Below are 25,260 nucleotides of genomic sequence, written 5' to 3'. Positions count from 1 at the left end.
CAATACAGCCAATTTCCTAGCAGTTGTTAAAAAAAAAAAAAAGCTCAATAAAAGCTCAGCTAGGGAATAGCTTCAATTGCATACCCAAAGCTCAGTGGTGACCTGATTCAGTTAAGACCACTGCTCCACTTTGGGACTTAAAACGCTATGTGGCAACTTTCATGCTATATTAGAATATAAGTGTTTGGTCATTTAGACCTGTCCTGCTCACAACTGCACATCATTATCACTTCTTACTTGATCAAATTGGGCTAAAACGTATGCATATTTTTACAGTTTTCAGGTATACCAGGAAGCCATTTGAGGCAGCTTCAGAACCTTGTATTTTCACAGGTACAGTGAAATCAGCAAGCACACGAGGGCATGTTTTTGTGTTCTGTCTGCATCTAGACCAAAATTTCAGGCCTACTGCAAGAAGCCAATTAAAACAAAAGGCTACTGAACATACAGGAGCATATCTGCAGAACCACTCAGTATTTGAGACTGGCACCTCTGGAGATCACATAGTCCAACCCCAACTTGATCAAAGCAGGGTCACTCATGAGCTTGTCATTGGGTTTTGAGTATCTCCAGAGGTGGAGGCTCCACAAATGCCCTGGGGAGCCTGTCTCAGTATCCAACCTTCCTTACAAGGCAAGAGGTTTTAACATTTAGAGACACCTTTTTCTAAGAGTGTGTTTCTCTTATGCTTAAGGAAGTATCATATTTAGGACAGATACTTGTTTACTTCATACCTCAGCTCAGAAGAAGCACACGTGCCACGCCAAGCTCGGTAGAGATGCTTTAGTCACTGGCACCCTGTAAAATAGATAGACAGGGAATGGGCATAGCTGGTTCTGTATTCATTAGCACAATCCTCGTGCAAAGCGGACCTTGTAACAACCTGCTATGCAGTCAGGGATGCCTGCCTGCACCTGGCTAGCGGCGCAACAACAAACCTCCCCAAACACTTACAGTACAGGACTTGGAAGGTCAGTCTCGGGTAGCAAAACCCTGCAGAAGAGTCACTGGGAACCTCCCCGAGGGCGGCTCGGAGCCGAGACACGGCAACACGAGCTGTCCTACCGGAAGAGCTCTACGCCCTCGGCCTGCCTCACACAGAGCCGGCACGCAGCACCGCAGCGCTGCCTCGGCACGGCCCGGGGCTGGGGACGCGATGCTGCGCCTGAAGGTCGCAGGCAGCCTTAAGCACAGCCACAGCCCAACGCTACGCACACAGCCGCTCTCACACAAAGCGGCGAAACAGCCCTCCCCCAGAAAAAAAAACAGCAGGCAGCAACCGACACCGAGGCGGGACGAGCTCCCTCCCCCAACAGCCACACCGAGTACCTCCACCACCTCCTGCCCTACAGCCGCGCTCTGCCCTTCTTCAGCGCCCTCCCACAAGATGGCGGCGCACAGATGCGCGCGCAGACACCGCGCCGCGCGCTGATTGGCTGGCCTCGCAAGACGGACCCTCCCTCCCCCGCTCCCCCCGCCCTGCCCAGAGGACGCCCCGCCGCTTCCGCCCGCCCTTTGACCTTCGCGTAGAGCACTGCTTCCGGAGCCCGGGTGAGCGGCGCACGTGAAGCTCGGAGCGGTGAGAGCGGGGTGTTGAGGTGGGGCCTGGGGAGGGCACACCGGGGCTCTGGGGGCGAAGGGCGTTCGGCTGACCGCTTTGAATTTCACACATTACTTATGTAAAGCGCGTGTTTACGTGGGCCCTCGCGATACTTCAGTGTACTCACGGGTATGCCGTGAGTTTCTCGTCCTCCCTGGCCGTCTGGAAAGCAGCCGGCTGGGCTTTTTTCATACTTTTTAGATAATTCGATCTTACGCCTGTTCAGTGTTCGTGAGGGACAAGTGTAGCAGCTGTATGTTTAACTTCTGTGCTGTCGTTTGTTTTATAGAAGTGCCGGCATGGCATCTGTGGAAGATAACTTTCCTCGAGGGGGAGTGCAGAAGAAGCCCTCAGAGAAAACAGGGGAAAAAGCAAAACCGAAGTTTGAGCAGGATAACTTGTTTGATGTACGTCATTTGTATGCTCTTGATTAAGCCTTAGATTTCTTCCACTGTCAGAGTATGACCTAAATTGCACCCGTCCCTTGCTTCCTTAGTAACCTATAGAAGAGTCTTCCGTAACGGAATAACTGCTGGCATCCTCCTTCCTTCTGATCTTTTAAAGATCCCAAATGTCTGATACATGTTGAATGGGTTAACAAGGAATTTTGATGACAACTACCAGCTGATGTTGCACAAGCATCTGGTGCTGAGATGCTTGCATGGTTCCGCTAGAGGTGTTGCACACAGACAAACTAAGTTTTGTTTTTCTCTGCAGTGTGATGTAGCTTGCTTTTACCACTTCTCTCTGCTCCCAAAATTCAGTTTTATAAATGATTGGCCTCAACTCAAAAGGTGATATTTTAGAAAACTCCCTTGGAGGCATATAGAAATTAACATGCTTATTTCTTTTTTCTCCAATCTTGTGTTTTCATCTAACTTTATTTCCGACAGGGGAGTTCTGCCTTAGCATGATGTTCATCTTGTTATATGCTTTTATTCTTTTCCTCTCTGCTTATAATCTAGGTTCACCATGAAGAACAATCCCAGAAAAGAAAAAGGAGTGAAGGGGATCATAGGAAGCAGAAAAAGTTCAAGACAGACCACAGGGCTATTGTTAAAGACAAAGCTTTTAGTGTTGAACCACTCACAATTAAGGTTTGTGGATAAACATTTTATTTTGTATGTTTCTCTCTTTGTGAGCTTGGTAAAAATGGTGTGTTTTCCCTCGATAAAACCTGCAGCAACAATTCAGGACAAAAATGTGCCTCCCGCATTGTTATCATTGAGATAACCACTGTGCTGTTCTTTCTGTCTTCCCAGGATTTCTGTGAGGGGATGCTCCTCCTTGGTTGTATAAAAGAGGTCACTGACTTTGAGCTTGTCATCAGCTTGCCCAATGGACTCACAGGATTCGTGCCAGTCACGCAGATCAGTGATGCCTACAGCGAATTGTTGAGCAAGCAAGTGGCCCAAGGGGAGCTGCTGGAGGTGAGACTTCGGGTCAGGGCTGTGATTTCTGTCTGGGAGCTAGGGAGTATTAACTCACAATCAACTCTGAAGTCTTGTTTAGTAGCCTAGTTTCTGGTGTCTTGTGGATAGCTGAAGTTTGATTGCCTACAGTAGCTTAAATATTGTGTGAACTTCATAGACATCCTGTCAAACTTTGGAGGGGTTTGTGCTTTCTTTTTTCTTTTAAGCTGTATTATCATAGCTTAATACTGATCCTTGTCTTTAGGCAGTAAAGTGAGGAAGTTAATGAAATGATTGGAAGATGATGTGAAGATGCCAGCATCTCTCAGAGAGTTTGGGGAATAGCATGGCCCTTATAATTTTATTGTGTTTCTCCATACAATATCCTGCTGCATAGTGCTAATCTATATTTACTCTGGGCCCAGCTATTTCAAACAACCTTTTCAGTTTCCTTATAATGCAGCTCATTGGAAAGAAAGAGGATGGAGTAATCTGCTACTCCATTTATTCAGTGCTGGCTCTCCTTCCATTGTTGTGGAATATATGATGTGCTGGATGCTGGTCATTTAGTGGTGATATTTTTGTCTGTTAAAGAGGGTGGTGAGGTTGGTGTCTATGGCTCTGAAGATGTGCTTTGAACCTCAGCTGCAGCATCTTGGCACTGTTCTGCCTAGTATTTCTGTTCAGGAAAGATTAGAAGACTTTCTAGTATATGGTGTTTTCCCTGCCTGTGTATTGAGATCTTGTGTTTGTAATATTTCCTGTCTTTTTTTGTTGTCAGAGATCAAGAACTTTCCTATGGGATTTTTATTTCAAAAACACCTTCAGTAACAAATTCCGTCCTTCTTGCAGTATTTAATATCATCGTATTTGTATGTTTTCTTACTTTTGGTCATCCTTCTGGGCAGGACTTGAATTCTCTCTCGGACCTGTATTCCCCAGGGATGCTGGTCAGATGTGTTGTGACCAGTGCTGAGGAAAGTGACAATGGACGACGGAGTATCAAACTGTCCATCAACCCTAAAAATGTCAACAAGGGTCTGAATGCATCAGCACTAACATCAGGCATGGTATGTCTTCACAGCTTTTCTGGCCTTATGAGGTCCCTCTTGGAGTGCATGAGGGGAACACCTCAGTTTGTCCTTGTGTGCTGTCAGAACAGAACAGGGTGCTGCTTCTACCAGGGGAGTAGACCTGGGAGGGGAGGGCAGTGTTGGATCTTGTCTGTGTTCTTACAGGCTGTCAGCCATGAAATCTATTTATCTGATTTTTTTTAATTTGGGCAAAAAGTGTAATTACTTCTCTCTGCATAAGTTTGTTGTTTGTGCAGAGAGCTTGGTTGTTTAATTTTTGGATTTCCAGTTTGATGATTGCAGGCTTGTGCCTGCAGTTAGAACATATCTGAGCTATATCTGAGCATCCTGTTTTTATTTTTTTTTTTAACCTACTTGTTCATTAGCTAGTTAACATATGTAGCTGGTCAAGGGTTGAGTTCAGACCCCACTGTCGGATGAGCTGTCTAGTAAGAAAGAGTGTTGCATTCATTCTTCTGCTTGGCAAAACTGTTCTCTGGCCACAGAAATGAATACTTGTGTGGTAAATCTCTCGCCAGAGGTGCATTATCTGTAGACTTTCTGTTTCTTCAAATTACTGAATTGCAGTGCTTCCCTCCCAACAGCTGCTGTCTGGATTTGTGTCTAGTGCTGAAGACCATGGCTACCTCCTTGATATTGGAGTCCATGGGACTTATGCTTTCCTTCCTTATGAGAAAGTCCAAAATTACATCAAAGCAGTCAACAGAGGTAAGTAGTATTACAAGAAGAGCTGCAGAGGTTAAAATGGATGTGGAGAATGAAGGGGATTGAAACTCACTGTATCTGTGGTGTTAGTGCACCTCAGTAAGTTTTGGGTCATGATGGAGTCTTTGCAAGTTGTCAAAAACAGCAGTGACTGATGAGGAACGAGGTGCTAGGTTCCCTATTTTCTGCCAGACTGTGTTGTTGTTCCAAGCCTTGCTAGCAGTAGACCTGAATTTGATGAGGTCTTTTAGCTTCTTAAAATAGAAAGAACCCTGAAAAGGCTTTGGAGAAAACTACAGACAAAAGGGAGAACCTCTTAGTGCTTCTGGATGGGGATTTATGCTGTTTCTTGCCTTTGTAGGGTCTGGCTTGAAAATAGGGCAGAGCCTGAACTGTGTCATTGAGGAAGTAAAGAATGAGGGAAGAGTGGTCCGTTTGTCTGCTGATCGATCAAAGGTTGCTGCATCCATTGCAACAGAGCAGCAGAACTGGACGCTCTCTAATCTATTGCCTGGGCTGGTGGTGAAAGCTCAAGTGCAGAAGGTAAGTTATGTTTCTGTTTGTGTTTTTTTTGTTTGTTTGTTTGTTTTTTGTTCTTGTTCATTTTCAAGCTCTCCTGGAGAGGTACAGGTAAAATGGGCATGGAAGTTGTTAATCTGTAAAACTTCATGTTTGAGTTCAATTACATGAAAAAAGAAGGCACTGTTTTCAGCTAGGTGCTCTGTGGTTTCACCTACAGTCTGATGTATGCCATGCTTCTGATGGGATGAGTATTAATTGCCAGCAGTTGGCAATTAACCATGGAGAAGAACGGGATGATTTTTTTTTCTCTGGCCTGTGCCTAGGATAGTATTTGGCACTGTTGCAGCACTCCTCAGAGTATGGACAACGTTAGTGGAAAATCTGAAGGATTGTTTTTACAAAGCAATGTAGAAAACAAAATTGTTATCAGTGATGTTGTCTATTTTGATGTTTGTTTAGTGCAGGGTGACTTTTTGTGAAATGTGTAAATTGTTCTCTGTTTCTGAAAACTAATTTTTTTTTCTCTGCATCTTCTTGTATAACTTTCTTCCCCTTTCTAGGTGTCTCCACTGGGTATCAGTCTGACCTTTCTGTCTTACTTCACTGGCATTGTGGATTTCATGCATGTGGATCCAGAGAAATCCACAAATTATTCTCCAAATCAAGTGGTAAGAAGAGGATGAAGACTGGCTGGAGTTATGTTATCTTTTCCAGAAGCATTTTGAGGAAGGATGTTTTTCAGTTTCATCTAAGCTATTTTTCTTATCTGTCATTTGAATTATTATCATAGCTGCTTTAGGGCTCTAAAGAGCAGAACCATTTCTGGGGTAATTGTTTGGAAAGCATGAGAGACTTATGTATGATGGCAGATGAGTTCTGCAGTTGTCTTCCCCTCATTGCGTTGTTACCAGACTAGCCCATAAACAACAAATGAATGCAGAAAGCCCTGATCTGTGGAACTGTTAAAACTGAGAAGATGCTAAGTGCTCATATGTGAGCAGAGTTCAGGCATCAAGCGTGGTGTCTAAAAGCCCTGAATAGTGTGACTTCCTTCAGTGTTGTATGTACAGTGATGTTATACTGGTAACAAATATTCTCCTAGGTGAAGGCTTGCATCCTCTCTACCCACCCCACCTCCAAGGTGGTGCGGCTCACCCTGCGGCCGGCCTTCCTCCACCCTGGAAGATCCCCAAACCAGCTCTCCAGTGATCGCATAGGGGCCGTGGTGAAAGAGTCTACAGTGAAGGCTTTCTACAAGCAATTTGGTGCTGTCTTTGAGCTTGATGATGGCACTCTTGCATTTGCACGGGTAAGTACCAGGGCAGTGAAGGGAACTCCTTCATAAATCTCTTAGTGTCTTGGGGAAGAAAATTAGGACTAAGTTTTATTTCTTACCATAATGTTCTTTGAGAGACAAATACAAAATAATTCTAAAAAACATGGAAGGTGCTGGTTAAATGCAGCCTCCCTTATATAGGTTGGGCATGTAGGTGAATTGTTGCACAAGAGCTGGTGCAACTTGCTGCACAAAGGGTATGTTAGAAAAATGATTTTCGTCAGCTGCTACTACTTCAACTTAAGGTTGTTTCCATTTCCCAAACACTGAATTCCCATTTGTTTTTCCAGCTAAAACATCTCTCAAAAAACAGAAAATCTTTTAAACCTGCAGCATTCAAGACTGGATGTAAACACAAGTCTCGAATCATTGACTACAGCCTGATGGATGAGATGTGCATAGTATCTCTGAAGTAGTAAGTTTACAGACTCCCTAGTAAATTTGGTTGAAGGATCAGAAGGGTTTGGTCTACGTGGGTGGGTACTACATTGATTTGCAGAACTGGCACTTGCCATCTGAAGGTTTTAGCTTTTATCTGTGTTGTCTCATGTCAGGGTACATGGATATCACATATGTTTTATTCTAACTGTAGCGACGACATATGTGTATGCTGGGCTGAGGCCCAGTGAGGCTAAATGTCTTCTGCTATGGTCATGTCAGACTGTGACTGAGCAGGTAGCTGAACTGTGCTCTTCCAAGTCCCAGCCTGTTTTGCTCCTCCCTCTTAGTATTTCCATTTGTGGCTTTAAACGGTGCGGATTATGGCTTCTCTTTCCATGGAGCTGTGCCTGGTGGTTGTCACCAGGAATGGGAACTGGTGAGCCTCTCTGACCTTTGTCCAGAGAGCTGTCTTGGAAAGTGGGTCAGCTGGGGTAAAGCACAAAACTGTGGTGATGCGGAGTGTTGGGTATGTGTGGTATAAGAGATACTTCAGACAAAGTGAAAAGGAGAGTGAAAAGGAGATTGTTTCCTCTTATCCTTATTATATATATATATTTTAAAGTTGCCTGACAGGTCACTTCTTGTTCTTTCTTTCCTAGCCAAATTATTGAAGCTCGTTTTCTTCTCTACCGAGATATTCACACGGGGGATGTCATGCAGGTGAGCTCCTGAAGCACTGACACTGTGCAGCAGTTGTACTTAAAGAAATGATCTAGCTGGTGTACATTTTTTTTTTGCTTAATGTGTATACTCATTCAATTTCTGATCCAGACTTGTGGTAGGAAAGCAGAAAGAAAAACTTTTCCTTCTAGGGACTTCATTGACAAAGTGTGATACTTGTCTTTCTGTTTTCCTCAGCTTTTTGTTAATGGTGGCAAGGTGATCACAGTGGATCATTCTTACATTTGAGTCATGACTCTGTTGGTTGTATCTCTGCAAACAATTGCAGTTTGCCAGAGTCGATAGGAATTTTGCAGAAGTGGACTATGTTTAGGTTGTGGAAGTGTTATGCAATGTGTAAAATGTTTAATGGATCAGATTAATTTGATGTGGGTTAGACTAAGATTTGATTTTTATGGGGCTTGTCAAATTTACTAGTAGTATGTGGTGCAGTGTTGTGATTGCTTTTTCCCTGAGCATAGCTTACTTTTCATGCTGCATTTGCTGATCATTTTCTCTTATTTGGTCTCTAGGGCAGAGTATTGTCTCTGAAACCCATTGGGATGCAGGTGAAAGTTGCTGATGGAATTAAAGGGCTTGTGCCATCTATGCATCTTGCTGATGTGATCCTGAAGCATCCTGAGAAGAAATACAGCATAGGAGATGAAGTCAGGTGTCGGGTGAGAGCTGCTTGAAAGGATCTTCAGCTGCTTTAAATAGCTATATTTCATTCTAACTATTTATCTTCTGTGTTGGTTGGACAATGGCAGACGTGCCTTTTGAACCTTATTTTACTCTGCTTTTGTAGGTGTTAGAGTGCAATCCTGCAGAAAAGAAGCTATTCCTTACTTTAAAGAGAACTCTTGTGCAATCAAAGCTTCCAATCCTCTCCAGTTATGAAGATGCAGAACCAGGTCTGATCACACATGGCTTTGTGGTGTGTGCAAGGGAATTTGGCTGCATTGTGAAGTTTTACAATGATGTCAAAGGTCTGGTACCGAAGAACGAGCTGAGCTCAGAGCCCATATCTTGTCCAGATAAAGTCTTCCATGAAGGCCAGGTAATTAATTTACCTATGTCAAGCCTTGTGTGAATGAATGCAAAAGAGAAATCTGCTGTCAAATTGGCTTTGATGTGAGTTTTCCTTGGAGAAACCAAGTGCACCAAGAAGTACTCACTTTTCACTTTAAGTAGTAGTTAGCCTCATCTATGTAAGTAGAGTGTGTGAAAGGGTCAGCTCTTCTTTGACTATCTCACAGAGTTTTTTTATTCTCTAGGTGTGTGGGGTTTTTAATTTTTTGTTTTTGTTTTTTTGCTACAGGTTGTTAAAGTAATGGTCTTAAAGTGCGAGCCCCAGCAGGAAAGGCTCTTGCTGTCCTTAAGGTTATCAGGCAGGCCTGTTCCTGAAGGCAGAAGTGAGTGTACACCAAAGAAGAATCAGCAAGTGAAATATCAAATAGGAGAGGTATTGAATTCCATGACTATTTTTCTTTTTGCCTCTAAGTGTTCTGTACAAAATTTGCAATCACTTTGAGCAACTGCTTCAAGAAAAGCAGCTGGAGGTCAGGAGCCGGTGTTAAATATGCATTTCTTATTTTGTGGTCAGATCAAAAACAGGATCTGTGTAGTCAGAGGTCAGGACAAAGGAAACCCAGGACAGACTTCTAGGGGATACCAAATAGTACTTTTGCTCCTTGATGAAGTCATTTTTCTTCTGGATGCTGTTTTTGCTCACTCTAAAACCAACTGATTTTGTACCTCAGAGAAAAATAACTTCAGATAAATGTTTATTAAACGCTTGCCTTTTGTTTTTTGGAATGAACGGTTTCTAATACCCTACAGATGTTAGTGGTGCAGGAATGTGACAGTTGTTCTATTTGCTTGTTTTTAAATTTGGATGAAATGATACCCTTCACCCTTCAGACAGAAAATCATAACCAGGAGAGTGTTTCTAGTCTTTGGTTTCACTGGGAACTGAGAATCACAGCGGGCATGTTTTTGAGGCTCAGCCCTGTTGATGTGAGATTCTCTCTTGTATGGCTGAGAGGCCATGTCAAAGGCCAGCATTTGGCGCCCTCTGCATACTTCAAAGACGTTTTGGTTTTTATATCACTTTATTTCTTCTCTTTTTCAGATGGTTGATGTGAAAATCTTGAAGAAGAATGAGAATGGGCTAGAGGTTTCTATCTTAGAAGACAGAGGCGATGTGATAGCCTCTCTTCCTACAGCGTACCTCTCTGACTTTGTTGCTAACTCTAAACTGCTGTGGCATTGCCTCCAAGAAGGGGATGTCTTGCCCAGAGTTATGTGCCTGAGTGACAAGGGGGATCATATTGTATCCTTTGTTTCCTCACCAGTCAAATGAGGGAGATGGAGGACAAGAAAAAAAAATCTATCAGGAATCTGGAGTATCTGCTGCAAACAATATTTGCTAGTTAATGCATTGAAGCAGAAGTGCCTTCAAGGAGCCACTATAATTTGCTTGTTGAGTGAGGCTCTACTGCTTCTAGAATCCCACTGAGACAAAGATGTGGTTGTGAAATTGGTGAGCTTCCCAAACAGCTTCTGGACGTCAGTGTTAATCATACCATAATCTTAGCAGAAATGTTGCTAAACATATAGCAACATTTATACCAAAAGGAGGAACTGAAATATTAGGAAGTTTTCAGTTCAGCTGGATGAAGCATGCATCATTAATACTGAGTAACATCTACTAAATTTTAGTGTGAAGAGATGAATATGTTAACTGAAATTGCAGGATTTTGGGCTTCTGTACTGCTAAATATGTAGAAAGTGCTGTAGCTCAATGACTAGCAGCATCGAGAGATTGGTATCAAGCTCCTTTTATTCATCTTCACATTTTTCCTAACTGTTTGTTAAGATCTTGTGCAGGAAGTCTGCAGTGATTTCTGCTGTACAGGAAGAGCAAGTTGTGAGAAGTTTCTCTGATATCCAGCCTGGGATGCTGCTGATTGGTTATGTGAGGAAGGTTATGCCCTTTGGAGTGTTTGTGGAATTCCCTTTTGGTGTGACAGGACTGGCACCTAAAGTGGTAAGTCATGCATTCACTTGACTTCAGAAAACAGCATGTGTGTAATCATCAGGAAGGGCTGAAAGATGATTTTTAAGCAAGGCTGGAGGGAATAGTAGGGCTGGGGGTTCTGTGTTTGGGCATCTTCCCCTCTGTGGTAAATGCTGCTTATGTGTTGGTGTTTCAACTCATTTCTTAAATGAAGTAAAGGGCATTGTTCAGAGATTTCGTGTGACTTCAGTAATTCATTGTAATTGACAGCTTTTTATTTTGGCTAATTTCTCTTGGAGTTTTCATTAAGTCTTAACTCAAACCCTTCTCCAGAAAGGCACTGCTGATGTCTGACAGTTATCAGCTGTGTCCAATAATCCTTGCCACTTTGTTTCCCTGCACAGAGCATGAGTGACAAGTTTGTGACAGACACCAAGGACCACTTTGTGGTGGGACAGACCGTAATTGCAAAGGTGATGAGCACTGACAAGGAGAAGCAGCGTGTGCTCCTCAGTCTGAAGGTGTCAGAGTGCAGCTCTGGTGATTCAGCTGCAGAGAGCTTTTCACTACTGAATCAGTATTTCAAGGAGATGGTGGAAATCAGGAACTTGTTGAGAAGAAGAGGTAAAAGATTGCATATGTTCTACCAAAGGGGATCGTATCTTGAAAAGCAGTCTTCTTCAGAGGAATAAAAAAGGAAAACTGTTATTATTATTTTTTTTTTAATGAAAGAAGTTCAAGCAGAGATTTAGCTTTCAAGAGGAGCTTCTTAGGAGAAGGATGTATGTGCAGTGTCTTACATTGACAAGAAAGTTTTTTGGAATTAGAGCTGGAAGAGGGCAAAGAATCTCTTTGCACTTGAGTCTGCTAGGTTTCTTGCATTGGTTTGAGGTTGAAACTTATAAAATAAAAAGTGAGGGTATAAATAGATGAACCTTAGGGTCAATATACCAAAAGAATAATGGAGATGCAGTGCAACCAGTAGAGGAGTGTCTCGAAAGTGGCTATGAAGGTGAAAATGAGACAGGCCATGGTGAGATTGGTTTCTCAGTGGACCACAGCCTTTTTCCAGCAGTGGAGATAAGGTGTTTTTTTTTTTTTTTAATGTGAAAATTTGTAATCGATTTATGAATCAGTCTAAAAGTTGAGCAACTGGAGCATCTTGTGGCAGTGATTTCATAGTTTAGTTATGTCCCATGAATAGTTGTCTGTTTTCTTTAAATGTGGCAATGGTTAATTTTTTTGCACTGCATGCTCTTTTATTATAAGAGCCTTAGCCTACTGACCTGAGTTAAACTCCAAACGTCTTATGGGTATGTGAATATTGTGTCAAGCTCTGAAACTTCTCTAATGTTTAAACAGAGGTGTAAGCATGTGGTTTTTCCTTTTTTCTTTTTTTTTTTTTAATGGAAAAATGACTCTTGGAAGTCCTGAAGGAGTTTTTCCTTTGTGCCTGGGAGTATTGCTGCAGTGTACCAGTGAAGCAAAACAGTGCCTAAACTTGATTTTTTTTTTAAGAATTATCAGATCCTTAATGTCATAAAATTGTTTCTGCTTTCATTAGGTCATACAACTTACTTATTTCTATTTATTTGTACTTACTTTACAGATCCAGGAGCGTAAACAGTGTTTTCCACTGTGGAGGTGGAAATAAGTGCTTGTTTGTGCTGTTTTAAGCAAATGTGAAACTGTGTTGTTAAAAACATAAGTAAAATTAACATCCCAATCTTCCTTCCCTTTTTCTAGAGGAGTCTGGCTTGGCCCGACTCCTTTGTGAGCTGGTGCCTGGGAAGGAGCTGCAGCTGGTTGTGCAGGATGTGAAGGAGGATGGCTCAGCGCTCTTCAGTGGCAGCTGTGTCAGAGGCTTGACTGTAACAGCAACTCACTACCACTTGGGAGGTGGGGGTCCTTTCTTTGCTTGCTTTGTGTTTCGCTCATGTAGTATGAACCCTCATCTTGAAATTAGTTATTCAGGTGAGGAACCAACCCGGGAGGAATCTAATCAGAGCAGGGACAGCTCAAAGTGTAGTTTGCTTTTCTGCTATCTTCCTTGAGTAACTTAGTTACAGTTAGCAATTAAGTAGTCTTTTTGTCACTGCAACTTTATGAATTAAACCATTAAACCTGATCCAGAGGTGACCTTTACTGCCTGTCATGTGCCACAAGCTCAGTTACTCGAAGTACTTTACTGTTATCAGGAGATAACTTCTCTTCTTGTTTGTAGGCAAAAATATTGTTCCTGGTGAGAAAACAAAGGGTCTGGTTCTTCATGTAGATGTCATCACATCCAAGGTGTATGTTTCTCTTCGAGAAGATCTCTTAAAGAAAAGAGCCAAGCAAGTAGGTGTTCAGTTTTAATGTTTCTGTTCCCATCTTACACCCTAGCGGAATAATGAATTTTGAGTGGGGGAAGCCTTCTTTCTCCTTTTATGCTGCAGGAGATTGTGTAAAGGGAATGAAATCTCAGCAATGTCATCATCTCCATTTCTGTTTAGCGGCTCACAGAGAGCTCCCAGCACCCTGCCATCGTGCAGCACATAGCAGAAGAGGTTGCCATCGTGTCTCTGTTGGACTCAGGCCGGCTGGCAGCTATCCCCATAGCCTCTCACTTCAATGATACCTTCCGCTTTGACTCAGAAAAACTGAAGGTGGGACAGAGAGTCTATGCAACCTTAAAAATGGTGAAGGCAAATGATCTAGGACTTGTGTTGGCAGTACAAGACCCAACGAAGAAGAATGTTTTTGTAAGGGACCGAAAAGAGTCTGAGACAGCATTAGAAGAGACACTTGCTGCTGCTGCGAAACACTCTCTTTGTCTGGGGGATATTGTTACTGGTACTGTTAAATCTGTCAAACCAACTCATGTCACAGTTGTCATTGATGACAAATTCACGGGTTCGATCCATGCGTCCCGGATTCTGGATGAGGTGCCCATACATTCTTTTCCAACATACACTCTGAAAGCTGGACAGAAGGTGACTGCCCGGGTCATTGGAGGCAGAGATGTGAATACTCACAGGTGGGAAAATAAGCATTAAAAATAAGCATTTATTTGTGAATGGAAAAGGTGGAATTATTTTAATTCAAATGTTGTAGGCTGTTCTCGATGTTACCAGATGCTGTTGTGGCTATCCTTTCTGAACTAGTTGAGACCCTGAGAAAATCTGCTGTTATATTCTATCTCAGATCATGTTTCAGTGAATCAACTGTTATCTACCTCTGTCACTGGATTTATCTTGAGTGTAGATTGTAAAAAAAAATCAGACATCATTCTTAATGTCCAGTGGAAACCTTACATGCAAGCAGAATTTGGTTCAAGATTGAATTTACTTAAATACTTTGTGTACCTAAGTTGGCACTGAAATAGTACTAGGAAGGGCTAAAACAAGAAAGGATTTTGTAGTATTTAGGAGCTTGCATTTGTTTTTCAGCAGTGCAGAGGGAGTACAGGTGGCTGGGGTGTGGTGAAGTAATGAGAACCTTTGATACTGTTTGTGTCCTTTAGGTACCTGCCCATCACCCATCCACACTTTACACGCTCCATTCCAGAACTCAGCATTCGTCCAAGGTGAGTGTTGGTCTCTGTATTGTCTGTACGTGCTTTACAGACCTTGTATCCATGTAGCCAGTCAGAATCACGGTATCTCCCTTCATGTTGAAAGAATTCTCATCTTAAGCTCAAAGACATTGTCACAGTAACATTGATTCACCACAATTTCTTGGGTTTCTAATTTCTGTCTGCATTGCTAGGACCAAACCTAACTGATGTCTACTTTCTTTGTTTGTAAACAGTGAAATAGAAGGGAAAGTTGAAACAATGACAGATGACGCCCATGAGAAACTTGGACCCTACAGCATTGGACAGACAGTCACCTGTTTTGTGAGGAAGGTGAGGTCAGAAGTATGCTAGGAGGAGACAGCAGGTGAAGGTAACCCTAGGGGCTTTAGCTTAAACCTGTGAACAAACTGACATTACCAGGCTCTTAATTAACCATGAGAGTAGTCTTTGCAAAGCATAATGTCTTACAAGAAGACTAGAGGGAAGTTGTACTTTCTATACTTGAATGAGTTGAGCTGACTGGTAGTCTTAAACATTCCAGTGTGTTGCCAGCAGATGCTTCCCACTGTGCAGTCTACCAAAATGGCCTTTGATAAATTGAGTGACCAGCACTAAGTGTGCTCACTGTTGATCCTTTCTGCATGCTTGTCTGTGGATCACAGCAGCGTTATGTGCTTAAGAGTGGAACTGAAATCACCATTTTTGCTTGGTGCAGGAGCCAAGGCTGAAGTAGTTCTTTCTAGCCTTAAAATTAGTGAGTCCACTGAAGGAGCAGTGTCGCTCACCAAAGTTCTCATGCTGTTTTTGGCTGTTTGTTGTGTTTTCAGTATAACATCCTGAAAAACTGGCTGGAGGTAGAAGTTGCCCCTGATATTCGAGGAAGAGTTCCTCGTCTGCTGCTGTCTCTGAACACCAAGGTAAGGGGTTATTTTTTCTGTGTATGTCTGTTAGTGACAGCCATTGACACTTCTGATGTCCATGTGAACTCAGCTTTGTGATGTGCCTTTTAGGCATAACTGCTTCTCAGTGCTAAGTACGATGCCTGTAGCTAGTTCAGACCAGGTTAACTGAGCCATTGGAGGAAAGCTGAGCTATCTGTCAAGGGTACGCAGCTAAGATGCATTTAAAAAGTTTGAAGCTTCTTCAGAGTATACACAAGTCATTGTTGCTGTGCAAAGCTCCTTTTCTGGTAATAAGTGGAAATCTGTCTTCCCTTTCAGGTCTTAAAACATCCAGAAAAGAACTTCAAAAATGGCCAAGCATTATCTGCTACAGTGACTGGAACAGATGCCTCTGAAACAAACCTCTTCTTGTCACTCACAGGTATAGTGCAGCCTTATCAGCAGGACCCAATTAAATATAATGCTTTCCTCAGAGGTGGATCTTCACTGACCTCCGCAGTGAAGGAAGCTATTACACTTGAGAGCCAAGCTGAAGCTCCTTGTAAAATGGAACTAACCCCTCAGAGCCTGTCCCAGATGTAGCAGTGTACAAGGCAAGAAGGGTCAAATCTTTAAGGAATTGCTTACCTACTGTCTCAGACAGAAATCCTTATCTGAGTGTATTCCTTTCTGACTTCAAACATGAGGTGGTACATTTGTCAATATCTGTAACTTATTCTGGGTGTTGTAACTGTGCAGTTAAAAGACCTTGTCTGTGCTCTCAAGACAAGCATGGTGCAGTAAACTGAGAGAGCACAGATCGCACCTTGCTGAAAGCTAGTGGGTTTTATATGTGACTGTGCAACTAAAATCAGCCTCTGTGGTTCAGTAGCACTGTTACTTTGGTTGCATGCTTTCAGAGTATTATAAGGACTTTTCCCTCCTTTGCCTTTTCCAGGAATTCACTCACTGGAAACGGGTACCATCACTGTAGGCATGGTAGCAAAAATGATTCCTCACGTTGGTTTGAGCATTGCTCTGCCAGGTGGGAAGACTGGCAAAGTCAGTATCTTTCACCTAAGTGATAAGTACACAGAGAGTCCTCTGAGTGACTTCAAAATTGGCAAGGTTGTCAGGTCAGTAACTCTTGTTGTTCTTTGTTGTTCTTTCAAGAAACAAAGCTTAGAAATATATTCCTATCTGCTGACAGTTTTTTCACTACCATAAGGTGATGTCAGATCTGTAAGGTTCAGCTTGTTGCTAAGAAGTAACGCTTACTTTTTGGGTTACTTGTTTAGAAGAGAAGGCTGTAACCTCATATGTGTTCAGCTGAAACATCAGTTTTCAAGAATGAAAAAGCCCCTTTTGATTGCCTTCTCAGACTGTCATTTGAGAGAAGATAATCTTGTACTTAAGTTGATGATGAGGTTGAGGGCGGTCAGTTATACCAGATCTGCTGTAGTTCTGTGTGCTATTTGGCAAATCAGTTGCTTTTACTTTTATAATGCTCAAGTAATTGCCTTTTTCTACTGCACAAATTTGTTGGGAGGGTGAAACAAGTCAAGTAACTCAGCTGTAACACTTTCCAGTTCTTTTATGCTTCTAATAGAGACTAGGTATGGGAAATAGACTTGTTTCAAAACGCCCTTCAAATGCTGTCATGAGTTCTTCTGTCATGCTGCTTTGTGTTAGGCAATAAGTACTTCAAGGGACAGTGTTTTTTTCCATCTGGAGTTTCATTTTACTACTGAAAATATCTGTTTCCATGTGTGCCTTTATTTAAGGGTAAAAAATTATCCCTTTGTTTCCTCCCTTTATTCTGCTATGCAGATGTTACATCCTCTCCAATGAGAATGGCAAAATCCAATTATCTCTTCGGCAGTCCAGGTTGGTGTCTTCCCTTCAAGCTATTTATCTCTTACAAGTGAGAAAAAAGATTATGAAATCTGGTTGCTTTTGCTTTGCACAGTTCATTGTGAAGTGTTCAGAAGACAAGAGCTAGATTTATTTACTTATTTATCTTCTCTGAAGGAGAAACTTGTTTCCTGTGTATCAACAAGTCTGCAGAGTCTGACATTTAATGTAGAGCTGATAAAGAGTGTTCAGGTTGCATTTTTATTTCTCATTGTTTATAGAGTTGATTTGGCAACCCCTTTTTGTTTAGGAAGGAAGGAAAAGTTCCTAGAATTTGCAATTCAGATATGTTACTTTCAGTGTTCAGCTGCATTTTAACCATTTTAAGTAAAGAACAGAATGTGTTAAATATCTTCTTTTAAAACTGAACCTCTTGTATTGTCTTCTCTATGCAGCAAAAATATATAAAATGTGTTGGAATGAACTATCTTAAAAATAAATGAGGAGGAAAAAAAAAACCACCAGGCTAGTCTTGCACAAAACTTCAGACAGCATTTTACATTAAGAAAATGTCAGAGGAAACCATGCTGATCTGTTCATAGAATTATAGAATGTCTGAGGTGGAAGGGACTTGCAAGGATCATTGAATCCAGCTTCTAGCTCCACACAAGACCTCCCAACATTCAAACCCTGTGTCTGTGAGTGTTGTCCCAGCAGTGCTACTGTCAGTCTGGTGCTGTGACCGCTGCCCTGGGGAGCCTGTTCCAGTGCCTGACCATCTCTCAGTGAGGAGCCTTTCCCTGACTCCCAGCCTGACCTCCCTTGACTCAAGCTTCATACCGTTCCTTTGGGTCTGTTGCTGTCACCAGAAAGCAGCCATCAGTGCCTTCCCCTCTGTTCCCCATAAGAAAGCTGAACAAACCAACTGACTTAGCTGCTCCTCATACATCCTGCCCTATAGACCCTTCATTGTCTTTGTTGCCTTCCTTTGGACGTTCTGTTACAGTTGTATATCCTATTTAAATTGTGGTGCCCCAAATCCATTTTGTTGGGCTCGTTTACAGTACCACATCTGTTCTCTAATGCTGTGTATAACTTGGCAAAGATGCAGATAGTCCATTAGTGCATTTGAATTAAGTGAACGGTGTCTCTGAGCTGTTTTCCAGAATGTACTGGCTGTTCTTAATACCAATTTCTTTGTTTGATATCAAGAGTAGAATGTGGTATTCTTAGATGAAAGAGTGCTGTACTTTCTAACCTCTCTGTTCTTTTAGGCTAAACCCAAGGAACAGCAGGAAAGTGGAGGATGTTGAAATAACATGTATTAAGGATGTCAAAAAAGGCCAGCTAGTAAGAGGCTATGTCAAATCGGTTACTCCATCAGGAGTATTTTTTGGGTGAGCACTGAATAAAACTGTACTGGGAAATGGGAGTTTTGGCAAACTTTGGATGTACAGTTCTTGAATCTTCAGGAGAGCATCTGTTGTAGTTTTGTGTTGCAAACCTGGGATTAAATTCATTGCTGCATTCTTAAGCCTGTGAAATTGAAATATGGACAACTTGTGTGATACTCTACAGAACTTGTGGTGCCACTGATATGTTCACTGTGCTTTTTCTCTTCTGTTAAGGACCATTTATTTACATATGTTTTGTCCTTCTCAGCTTGTCTGCTTCTCTTCTGGGCCGAATCCTGTTCCAGAACGTTTCCCCTTACTTTGTACAGAAACGCTCCTTATATGAGAAATACCTGCCTGAGGGAAAGCTGCTCACTGCCAAGGTTCTTGAGTAAGTCTGAGGTTCTTGAAAAAGGGCTCTTCATTAGTAGAAGGGAGATAAGGTAGGAAGTGTGAATGGAAATAAGAACAGTAAAAGGTTGGAAGATTTTTGAGACTAGCTCAGATAGTTGCAGTCATCTTAAATGTTCTTATGATTGTTTTCTTCTCTCTCACTGCTCATGGCAACTCTCTGAAGTGTAAATAAAAAAGAAAATCACATTGAGCTCTCTCTCCTGCCTGAGGACACTGAGATGCCAAGCATCTTGCCCGAATCTCTAGGCTTACCACGTTACGGTGCAGAGGAAGAGAAAAGAGAAGAAGATAACAATAAAAAGAAAGAAGAGCTTAAGATGAAGAGAAAACAGAGGAGAGTGAACTCTGAAAGTGAGCAGGTATGGATGTAGTTGCCTAGGACATGCTAAAGGACTTGTTTAGCCCAAGTAATGACTGATGACTGGGAAAATCCCCTGGGATTGTGCTGGGCTGGGGAATTCAAGTAGGGAAAAAATTATTAAATTTCATTAGAGATAAGCAAAAGGGAGAAACAGATCTTTTTGCATTGGAATTTACTAAATAAGCAGCCCATTAATGTTGCAGTGGGAGCTGTTCTATTGACTTTTGCCAACAGATGTAGGTGAGCATGAGTTCATTCTGTTGTCTCCATTATATGAGAGCATAGTAGAGAATGCTGTTCCAGGGCATTGCCTTTTCTCTGCTGTCATACTCATTACTATGCGTTCAGAATTGTCTTTAAGACTTAATCCAGCTGTCTCTTTTCACTGTGTGCTCATTTCCCCCTGTTGCAGGAGACAAAGACAAAAAAAAGGAAGGTCACCCCAGCAGATGAAAGTGACAGTGGAATTGAAGTGTACTACCGTGAAGAAGAGGATGGTGACCAGGAGGAAGAGGCAGCTGAAAAGAAATCAAAGGTGAGAAGTTGGAAGGAGTATGTGAATTGGAAAGAACTTTGCAGCTCTGTATCAGTGCTAACTGGCATGACATGAACTGTCATTGCCAAGATACAAGGGGCACAATTTGTCAGCTATGAATGGTGCAGGATGAACTGGGTTTCATTTACAGCATAGGTGACCAGAGTTCAGTGCTTTTCTGGTGTGCTGTTTGCGAGCATGAAAAGTCAATGGTAGACTGTTACAGTAGGCTGTAAACACCAAACAAACAGCATCTGTGTCTACTTTCAGTGTAACATCTTCAAATTAAAACCTAGGGCATGCTCTGTTTTCCTCCAAGCAGATAAGGAAATGTGGTGAGGTTCTGAGGCTGCAAGTTTCCACAGGCTTCACATGGGATGAGGACATGAATGTGGTGGAAATGCCTGTACCGAGTCAGAAGGAAGATAGCTCGGAGAGCGAGGAAGAGGAGGAGAATCCACAGCCTAAGGTACTGTGTGCTAGTACCTCCTGCACTGGAGACACCACATGGTGGCCATCATGTGTTGTCTTGATATTTGCATGTCTGACTGTCTGGAAGCAAAGCCTCTTAACCCAGGGGACCTTCTCTGGCAGCTAATACAGAAATTCCTTAACTACTCTTGAGTGCTGGATTTAGAAGCAGTTCTCCGTAAAGCAGAGAAGAGAAATAGGGATTCCCACATAGACATGTTAAAAAAAAAAAAAAAAAGGGTTGAACACTTTAATGAAGTTAAAATACTTGTACTTGATTTCATCTGTGTTTTGTTTTTTTAATTGTTCTAAATTTAAAGGAAAGCCTGGAGATGGAAAATGTTTTCAGATTACAGCCCTCTTACATAGAATACATAAAGGGCTTCTTTATACTGTGATTAAGATTTTTTTTTTTTTTCAGAGAGTGTTTCAGTGTGAACAATCCAGCAAAACTGGAAATAAACTCATGAAATGCTTTCATATTTACTTTCCAGGATTTTCTGTCCCTATAAACTCACCTCTATAGAGGCCACACATGGCAAATACTTTGCCCAAGGTATAGTTGCCTTGTGCTGAGAACTATGCCGTCATCTATTTCTAGTTTAGACCTGAGTCACTTCAGTGATCCAGCCACATACCCCACTCTTGCACAATTTCTTTCCTTGTATCCTGGATCTTTAGAGTGGAGGATGGTGGCAAATGCTGTCCTGAGGGGTTGGGGTTAAAGAAGAAAAGCAAGGGTGGATGTGAAAGTGTGAGTCCTGTAGCTGGGATGCAAGTCTAATGAAGCACTTACAGCCCTTCATGTATTTCGTGAAAAGAAATCATATTTCATGCAGTTCTTTTCTTTTTGGAGTTGGATACTCCGTGTGAGTGCAGGGGTCCTCCCTGAAAAAAATGGCCCCCTCTTCTTGAGAAACCTGCCTAGCCTTGGACATGCCAGGGTCTGGCTGTGCTTTAGCTGGGCCTGCGTATTCTGACATGAAGTATCTGTTCTTCCCCAATCCTTCATTAGAAGAAACAAACAAAGAAGGAGAAGGAGCTGGAGAAGCAGAAGAAGGAGAAAGAGCTGTGCAAATTAGAGGCAGCCCTGATGGACCCCAGTCGTCAGCCCCAGTCAGCAGATGATTTTGACCGCCTGGTGCTGAGTAGTCCCAACAGCTCCATCCTCTGGCTGCAGTATATGGCTTTCCACCTCCAGGCTACTGAGATTGAGAAGGCCAGAGCTGTGGCAGAGAGAGCACTTAAAACAATCTGCTTCAGGTAATAATGGGACTTTGCCTTTCTTTGCCTCCTAGAATAAATAATGGGGAGTTAATGGTGATGGGAGAAGAGCACTGGTTGTGCCATCAGTGTGTGTGTGTGCATGTGAAGTGGGAAGTTCTGTTTCAGTGAGCTTGGAAGAATTCAACAGTGGCAGTTTTCGGCTGGTCCTTTGAAGGTGTGATGTGAGTCACTACACTTGGTCTGCAGCTGGCTTGCTGCAGCTTGTGGGCACAGTAACTCCCCAAAGTATCACTGAGTACACAGATGTACCTCTGAGCAGTTGGAAGGGTTTGGAAGAGCGTAATGCTGTCAGGGATGCCCGTAAATGACATAATTAAATAAACTGTGAAACTTGTATTGCTCATTCCATAGGGCTACAGCCTTGGGTATTAAAGCATTTCCACAGCATGGTAAAGTGGATTGTGTTTTCTTGAATCATACATGTGGTTTTTAATTACAAACAGCAGTGATCAAAAGTTGTAGTATGAAACAACTGCAATGTGTATTCCAAGAGTGGTTTTTCACTCATCTTGATAACAGGCTGCAAGTTAGCAAGTCTTCGGGTGGTTTGCAAAAGGTGATGTTGGCTGATAAGACTGTATGTTCTTGTTCACATCTACTTTAAGGGAAGAACAAGAGAAGCTGAATGTCTGGGTTGCTCTTCTGAACTTGGAGAACATGTATGGCACTGAGGAGACACTGATGAAGGTCTTTGAGAGAGCTGTTCAATACAATGAACCTCTGAAAGTCTTCCAGCATCTGTGTGATATCTATGCCAATTCTGAGAAGTACAAGGTAAGACTGTGCAAGCACTTCCCAGGTAAGTATCCTGTTCTGTCATGTCAGTAAAGCACTGACTGTGCAAGCTTCTGGCTCTCAGATATTAGCCCTGTCCTATTCGTAACTCAGGTTAATAGTTGTGGTTGCCATCAGATGAAGAACTATTGATTCTTATTTCTCACAAATGTTTAGAGATGCCTGGGCCAGGAACAAGAGTTTAATGAGCAAGAGTCTAATGAGCTACTGGGCTTTGTTGTGAATCTGTGTGATCTAACCCAACCTTGCCTTTCCAGCAAGCAGAAGAATTGTACCACACAATGCTGAGGCGTTTCCGTCAGGAAAAATCAGTGTGGCTGAAATATGCCTCTTTCCTCCTGAAGCAAGGTCAGACTGAGGCTACACACAGGCTTTTGGAGCGTGCTCTCAAGGCTCTGCCCACCAAAGAACGTAAGCACTTGTCGCTAATCATAACGTGGGCTAAGCATTGTAGGTCCCCAGTAGGTGGGCTGCCTTCTGATATCTCTGCACATGACAGTGATTATAGTAAGTGAAAACTGCAGCCAGTTAGTGTTGAGTCTGCATTCCTTGACTGCAGGGAGAGGGGTAATTTCAGCATGGATATTAATACCAAAGCCTCTTGTGAAACAAACAAAAAGAATTCACCACTCCTTTGCTCTGACCCTCCACATGGGACCAGAGCCACTTTGCACAATGGTCTCTGAACAGAGGTGATGCTGTGTCTGTGCCTGCCTTTTCTGTGTAATTATAACTCAAATTTGTGTCATTTCATAGGAAATAGGACTGCTGTGATCCCCTAACGTGTCATTACTTGTTCCAGATGTGGATGTCATTTCAAGGTTTGCACAGTTGGAGTTCCGTTTTGGTGACCCTGAACATGCCAAGGCACTTTTTGAGAGCACCCTGAACAGCTACCCGAAGCGGACAGACATCTGGTCCATCTACATGGACATCATGATCAAGCAGGGCAGCCAGAAGGAAGTACGGTGAGTTAGCCAGCTGGGAAAGGGACAGCACAGTGTTTGGAGTAACTCCTGAAAAGAGCACAGGTGCCCTGCAATGTGATATTTTTGAGGGCCTCTCAGAGCAAAGGAGAATTTGTATCTCATAGGGAAAAAAAAACAGAGGTGTGCAAAAACTTGTCCGCTCCAGATCTGGGAAGGCTCCAAGGAGATCTGCATGGCAGAGGAGGATTTGTTAATAGTAAAGAGTGATCTACAAAACAAAAACTAGAGGGCTTGAAGTAAGGTTCAGCCCTTCCATCTCTTGTAACATAAAACTGAGAACCGTCTCTTTTTTCTGAGAGATGACAAAAGAAAGTTCAGCTTCTCACACTGTATATCCATTCAGCTGTGGGCACTTCATGAACATAAGGTCAAATAGAATGGCTGGATCTTAGTGTAAATTGTCCTGTAACTTCAGAGTGACAAAGAAGGCTTCTGGTTTGAGGCTTTCACCAGTTCTCATGAATCTCTTTCTTGAGGCATTAGATTCTCCCATGAGTTTCTGTGCTTTGCTCAACGGCAAGGTACAGGACTTGTGTTGAGTGCTGTCACCAACATAGCAATCTGAATCACTTTGGTTTCTTGCAGGGACATCTTTGAGAGAGTCATACATCTGAACTTAGCACCAAAGAAGATGAAATTCTTCTTTAAGCGCTACCTGGATTATGAGAAGAAATATGGCACAGCAGAAACTGTCATGGCTGTTAAAACAGCAGCACTAGAGTATGTAGAGGCCAAGAGTTCCCTCGCTGACACCGAAACGCAGCACAAGTAATAGAAGAGAGACTCCATTCTCCATGCAAAGTGGGAATTTTGTTGTGAGTTTCCATGGACGGTGAATTTCTGGAGAGTATTGGTCTATGACCAAACCAAAGTAGAAAGAGCAAGCAACCTAAAGAAAAGATAAATGTTTGTGGCTTTGTCTGAATGTTACAAATAATCTTTGTTGATGACTGAAGACAGTTTATAATCAATATAAACATCACCCCTACCTGGTCTACTTTCCTATGGAAATGGTGCTGTTGTGATCCACTGTTTTTAGGTACAGTGGTTTGTTATTGATTTCTCTCTCTGGCAAGATGGCAGAGAAGAATATTACCTTTCACTTGAATTTACGCTTATACAGACTAATCTGAAGTTCCTTGTGCTTCTGGTAATTGACAGAGCAACAGAATCATGGCATAGATGAGGTTGGGAGTGACTGCTGGAAATTATCTGGTTCAAATTCTTGCTCAAAGCAGGGCCAGCTAGAGTAGGTTGACTGAGACCACGTCCAGTTTGGTTCTGATTTCCAAGGATAGAGATGCCACAGACTGTCTGGCAGCCTGTTACAGCGTTCAACTACATTCACAGTAAAAAAGTAAAATAAAGATGTTTTCTTACTTTTAAATAGAATTTATTGCTTTTTGACATGTGCCCATTTTCTCTGAAACTGTCCCAGGGCACCACTAAGAAGAGTCTGGTTCTACCTTTTTTTATATACCCTCCTGACAAGTATTCATGCACATGGATAAGATCTGGCTGTAGCCTTTTCTTCTTCAGACTGAACAACTCCAGCTCTCTTGGCCTCTCTTTGTATGGTGGTTACTCTAGTCCTGTTGTCATTTTCCTGTTCCTTTGCAGTTTTCACTCTGGTAATCCCAGTGATGGTATCTGCACTGACGAATCCAGCACTGGATGCATCACCCCAGATGACTCAGCACTGCAGAGCAGAGGGAGAATTAACTCATTTGGCCTTCAGATAACATGCCCTGGGATGTTCTTGGCCTTTTTAGCTGAAAAGGCGTGTACTTTTTAAAGCATACAGTGTCCAGTTACAGTGGATCCCACAATAACAGCCATCTTCTAACAAATTGTCATTGTCTGATGACAGAAAAAGTGATTTTCAGTAGGGCATCTTTTAAGAGAAATCACTGAAGTCAAAGGGAGTG

At 42.4% G+C, this 25,260-nt stretch overlaps 1 protein-coding gene across 1 annotated transcript; it reads left to right on the top strand.

Moving 5' to 3' along the window:
• The first annotated feature begins 1,841 nt into the window (after window positions 1-1,841).
• PDCD11 (programmed cell death 11) lies at window positions 1,842-24,134 on the top strand. The gene is made up of 35 exons (XM_065746051.1): window positions 1,842-2,007; window positions 2,566-2,697; window positions 2,863-3,030; window positions 3,921-4,082; window positions 4,691-4,814; window positions 5,173-5,354; window positions 5,894-6,001; window positions 6,436-6,642; window positions 6,960-7,084; window positions 7,710-7,770; window positions 8,304-8,450; window positions 8,579-8,830; window positions 9,092-9,235; window positions 9,905-10,105; window positions 10,652-10,822; window positions 11,197-11,416; window positions 12,539-12,691; window positions 13,017-13,132; window positions 13,288-13,811; window positions 14,298-14,360; window positions 14,585-14,681; window positions 15,179-15,268; window positions 15,572-15,674; window positions 16,191-16,368; window positions 17,063-17,119; window positions 18,361-18,483; window positions 18,749-18,871; window positions 19,058-19,253; window positions 19,668-19,790; window positions 20,113-20,259; window positions 21,280-21,524; window positions 22,154-22,322; window positions 22,601-22,754; window positions 23,146-23,311; window positions 23,918-24,134. Exons 1-35 carry the CDS (start codon window positions 1,900-1,902, stop codon window positions 24,102-24,104), a joined length of 5,526 nt encoding a protein of 1,841 aa, XP_065602123.1. The 5' UTR covers window positions 1,842-1,899; the 3' UTR covers window positions 24,105-24,134.
• Window positions 24,135-25,260: the final 1,126 nt, after the last annotated feature.

This window comes from Cyrtonyx montezumae, unplaced genomic scaffold, assembly GCF_038088225.1.
Source record: "Cyrtonyx montezumae isolate F1298 unplaced genomic scaffold, pur_monq_1.0 scaffold_4, whole genome shotgun sequence".
Lineage (NCBI taxonomy): Eukaryota > Metazoa > Chordata > Aves > Galliformes > Odontophoridae > Cyrtonyx > Cyrtonyx montezumae.
The sequence above is the reverse complement of the archived record's forward strand: the minus strand, read 5'-3'. Positions and strand labels throughout refer to the sequence as shown.

What these genes read in the sequence shown, in the direction of transcription:
- PDCD11 (XM_065746051.1), top strand. Translation starts at nt 1,900, where the DNA reads ATGGCATCTGTGGAAGATAACTTTCCTCGAGGGGGAGTGCAGAAGAAG. An exon ending in GAGATGAAGTCAGGTGTCGG is followed by an intron (nt 8,451 to 8,578) that starts GTGAGAGCTGCT and finishes CTGCTTTTGTAG; the next exon opens with GTGTTAGAGTGCAATCCTGC. An exon ending in GTGACAAGGGGGATCATATT is followed by an intron (nt 10,106 to 10,651) that starts GTATCCTTTGTT and finishes CTGTTTGTTAAG; the next exon opens with ATCTTGTGCAGGAAGTCTGC.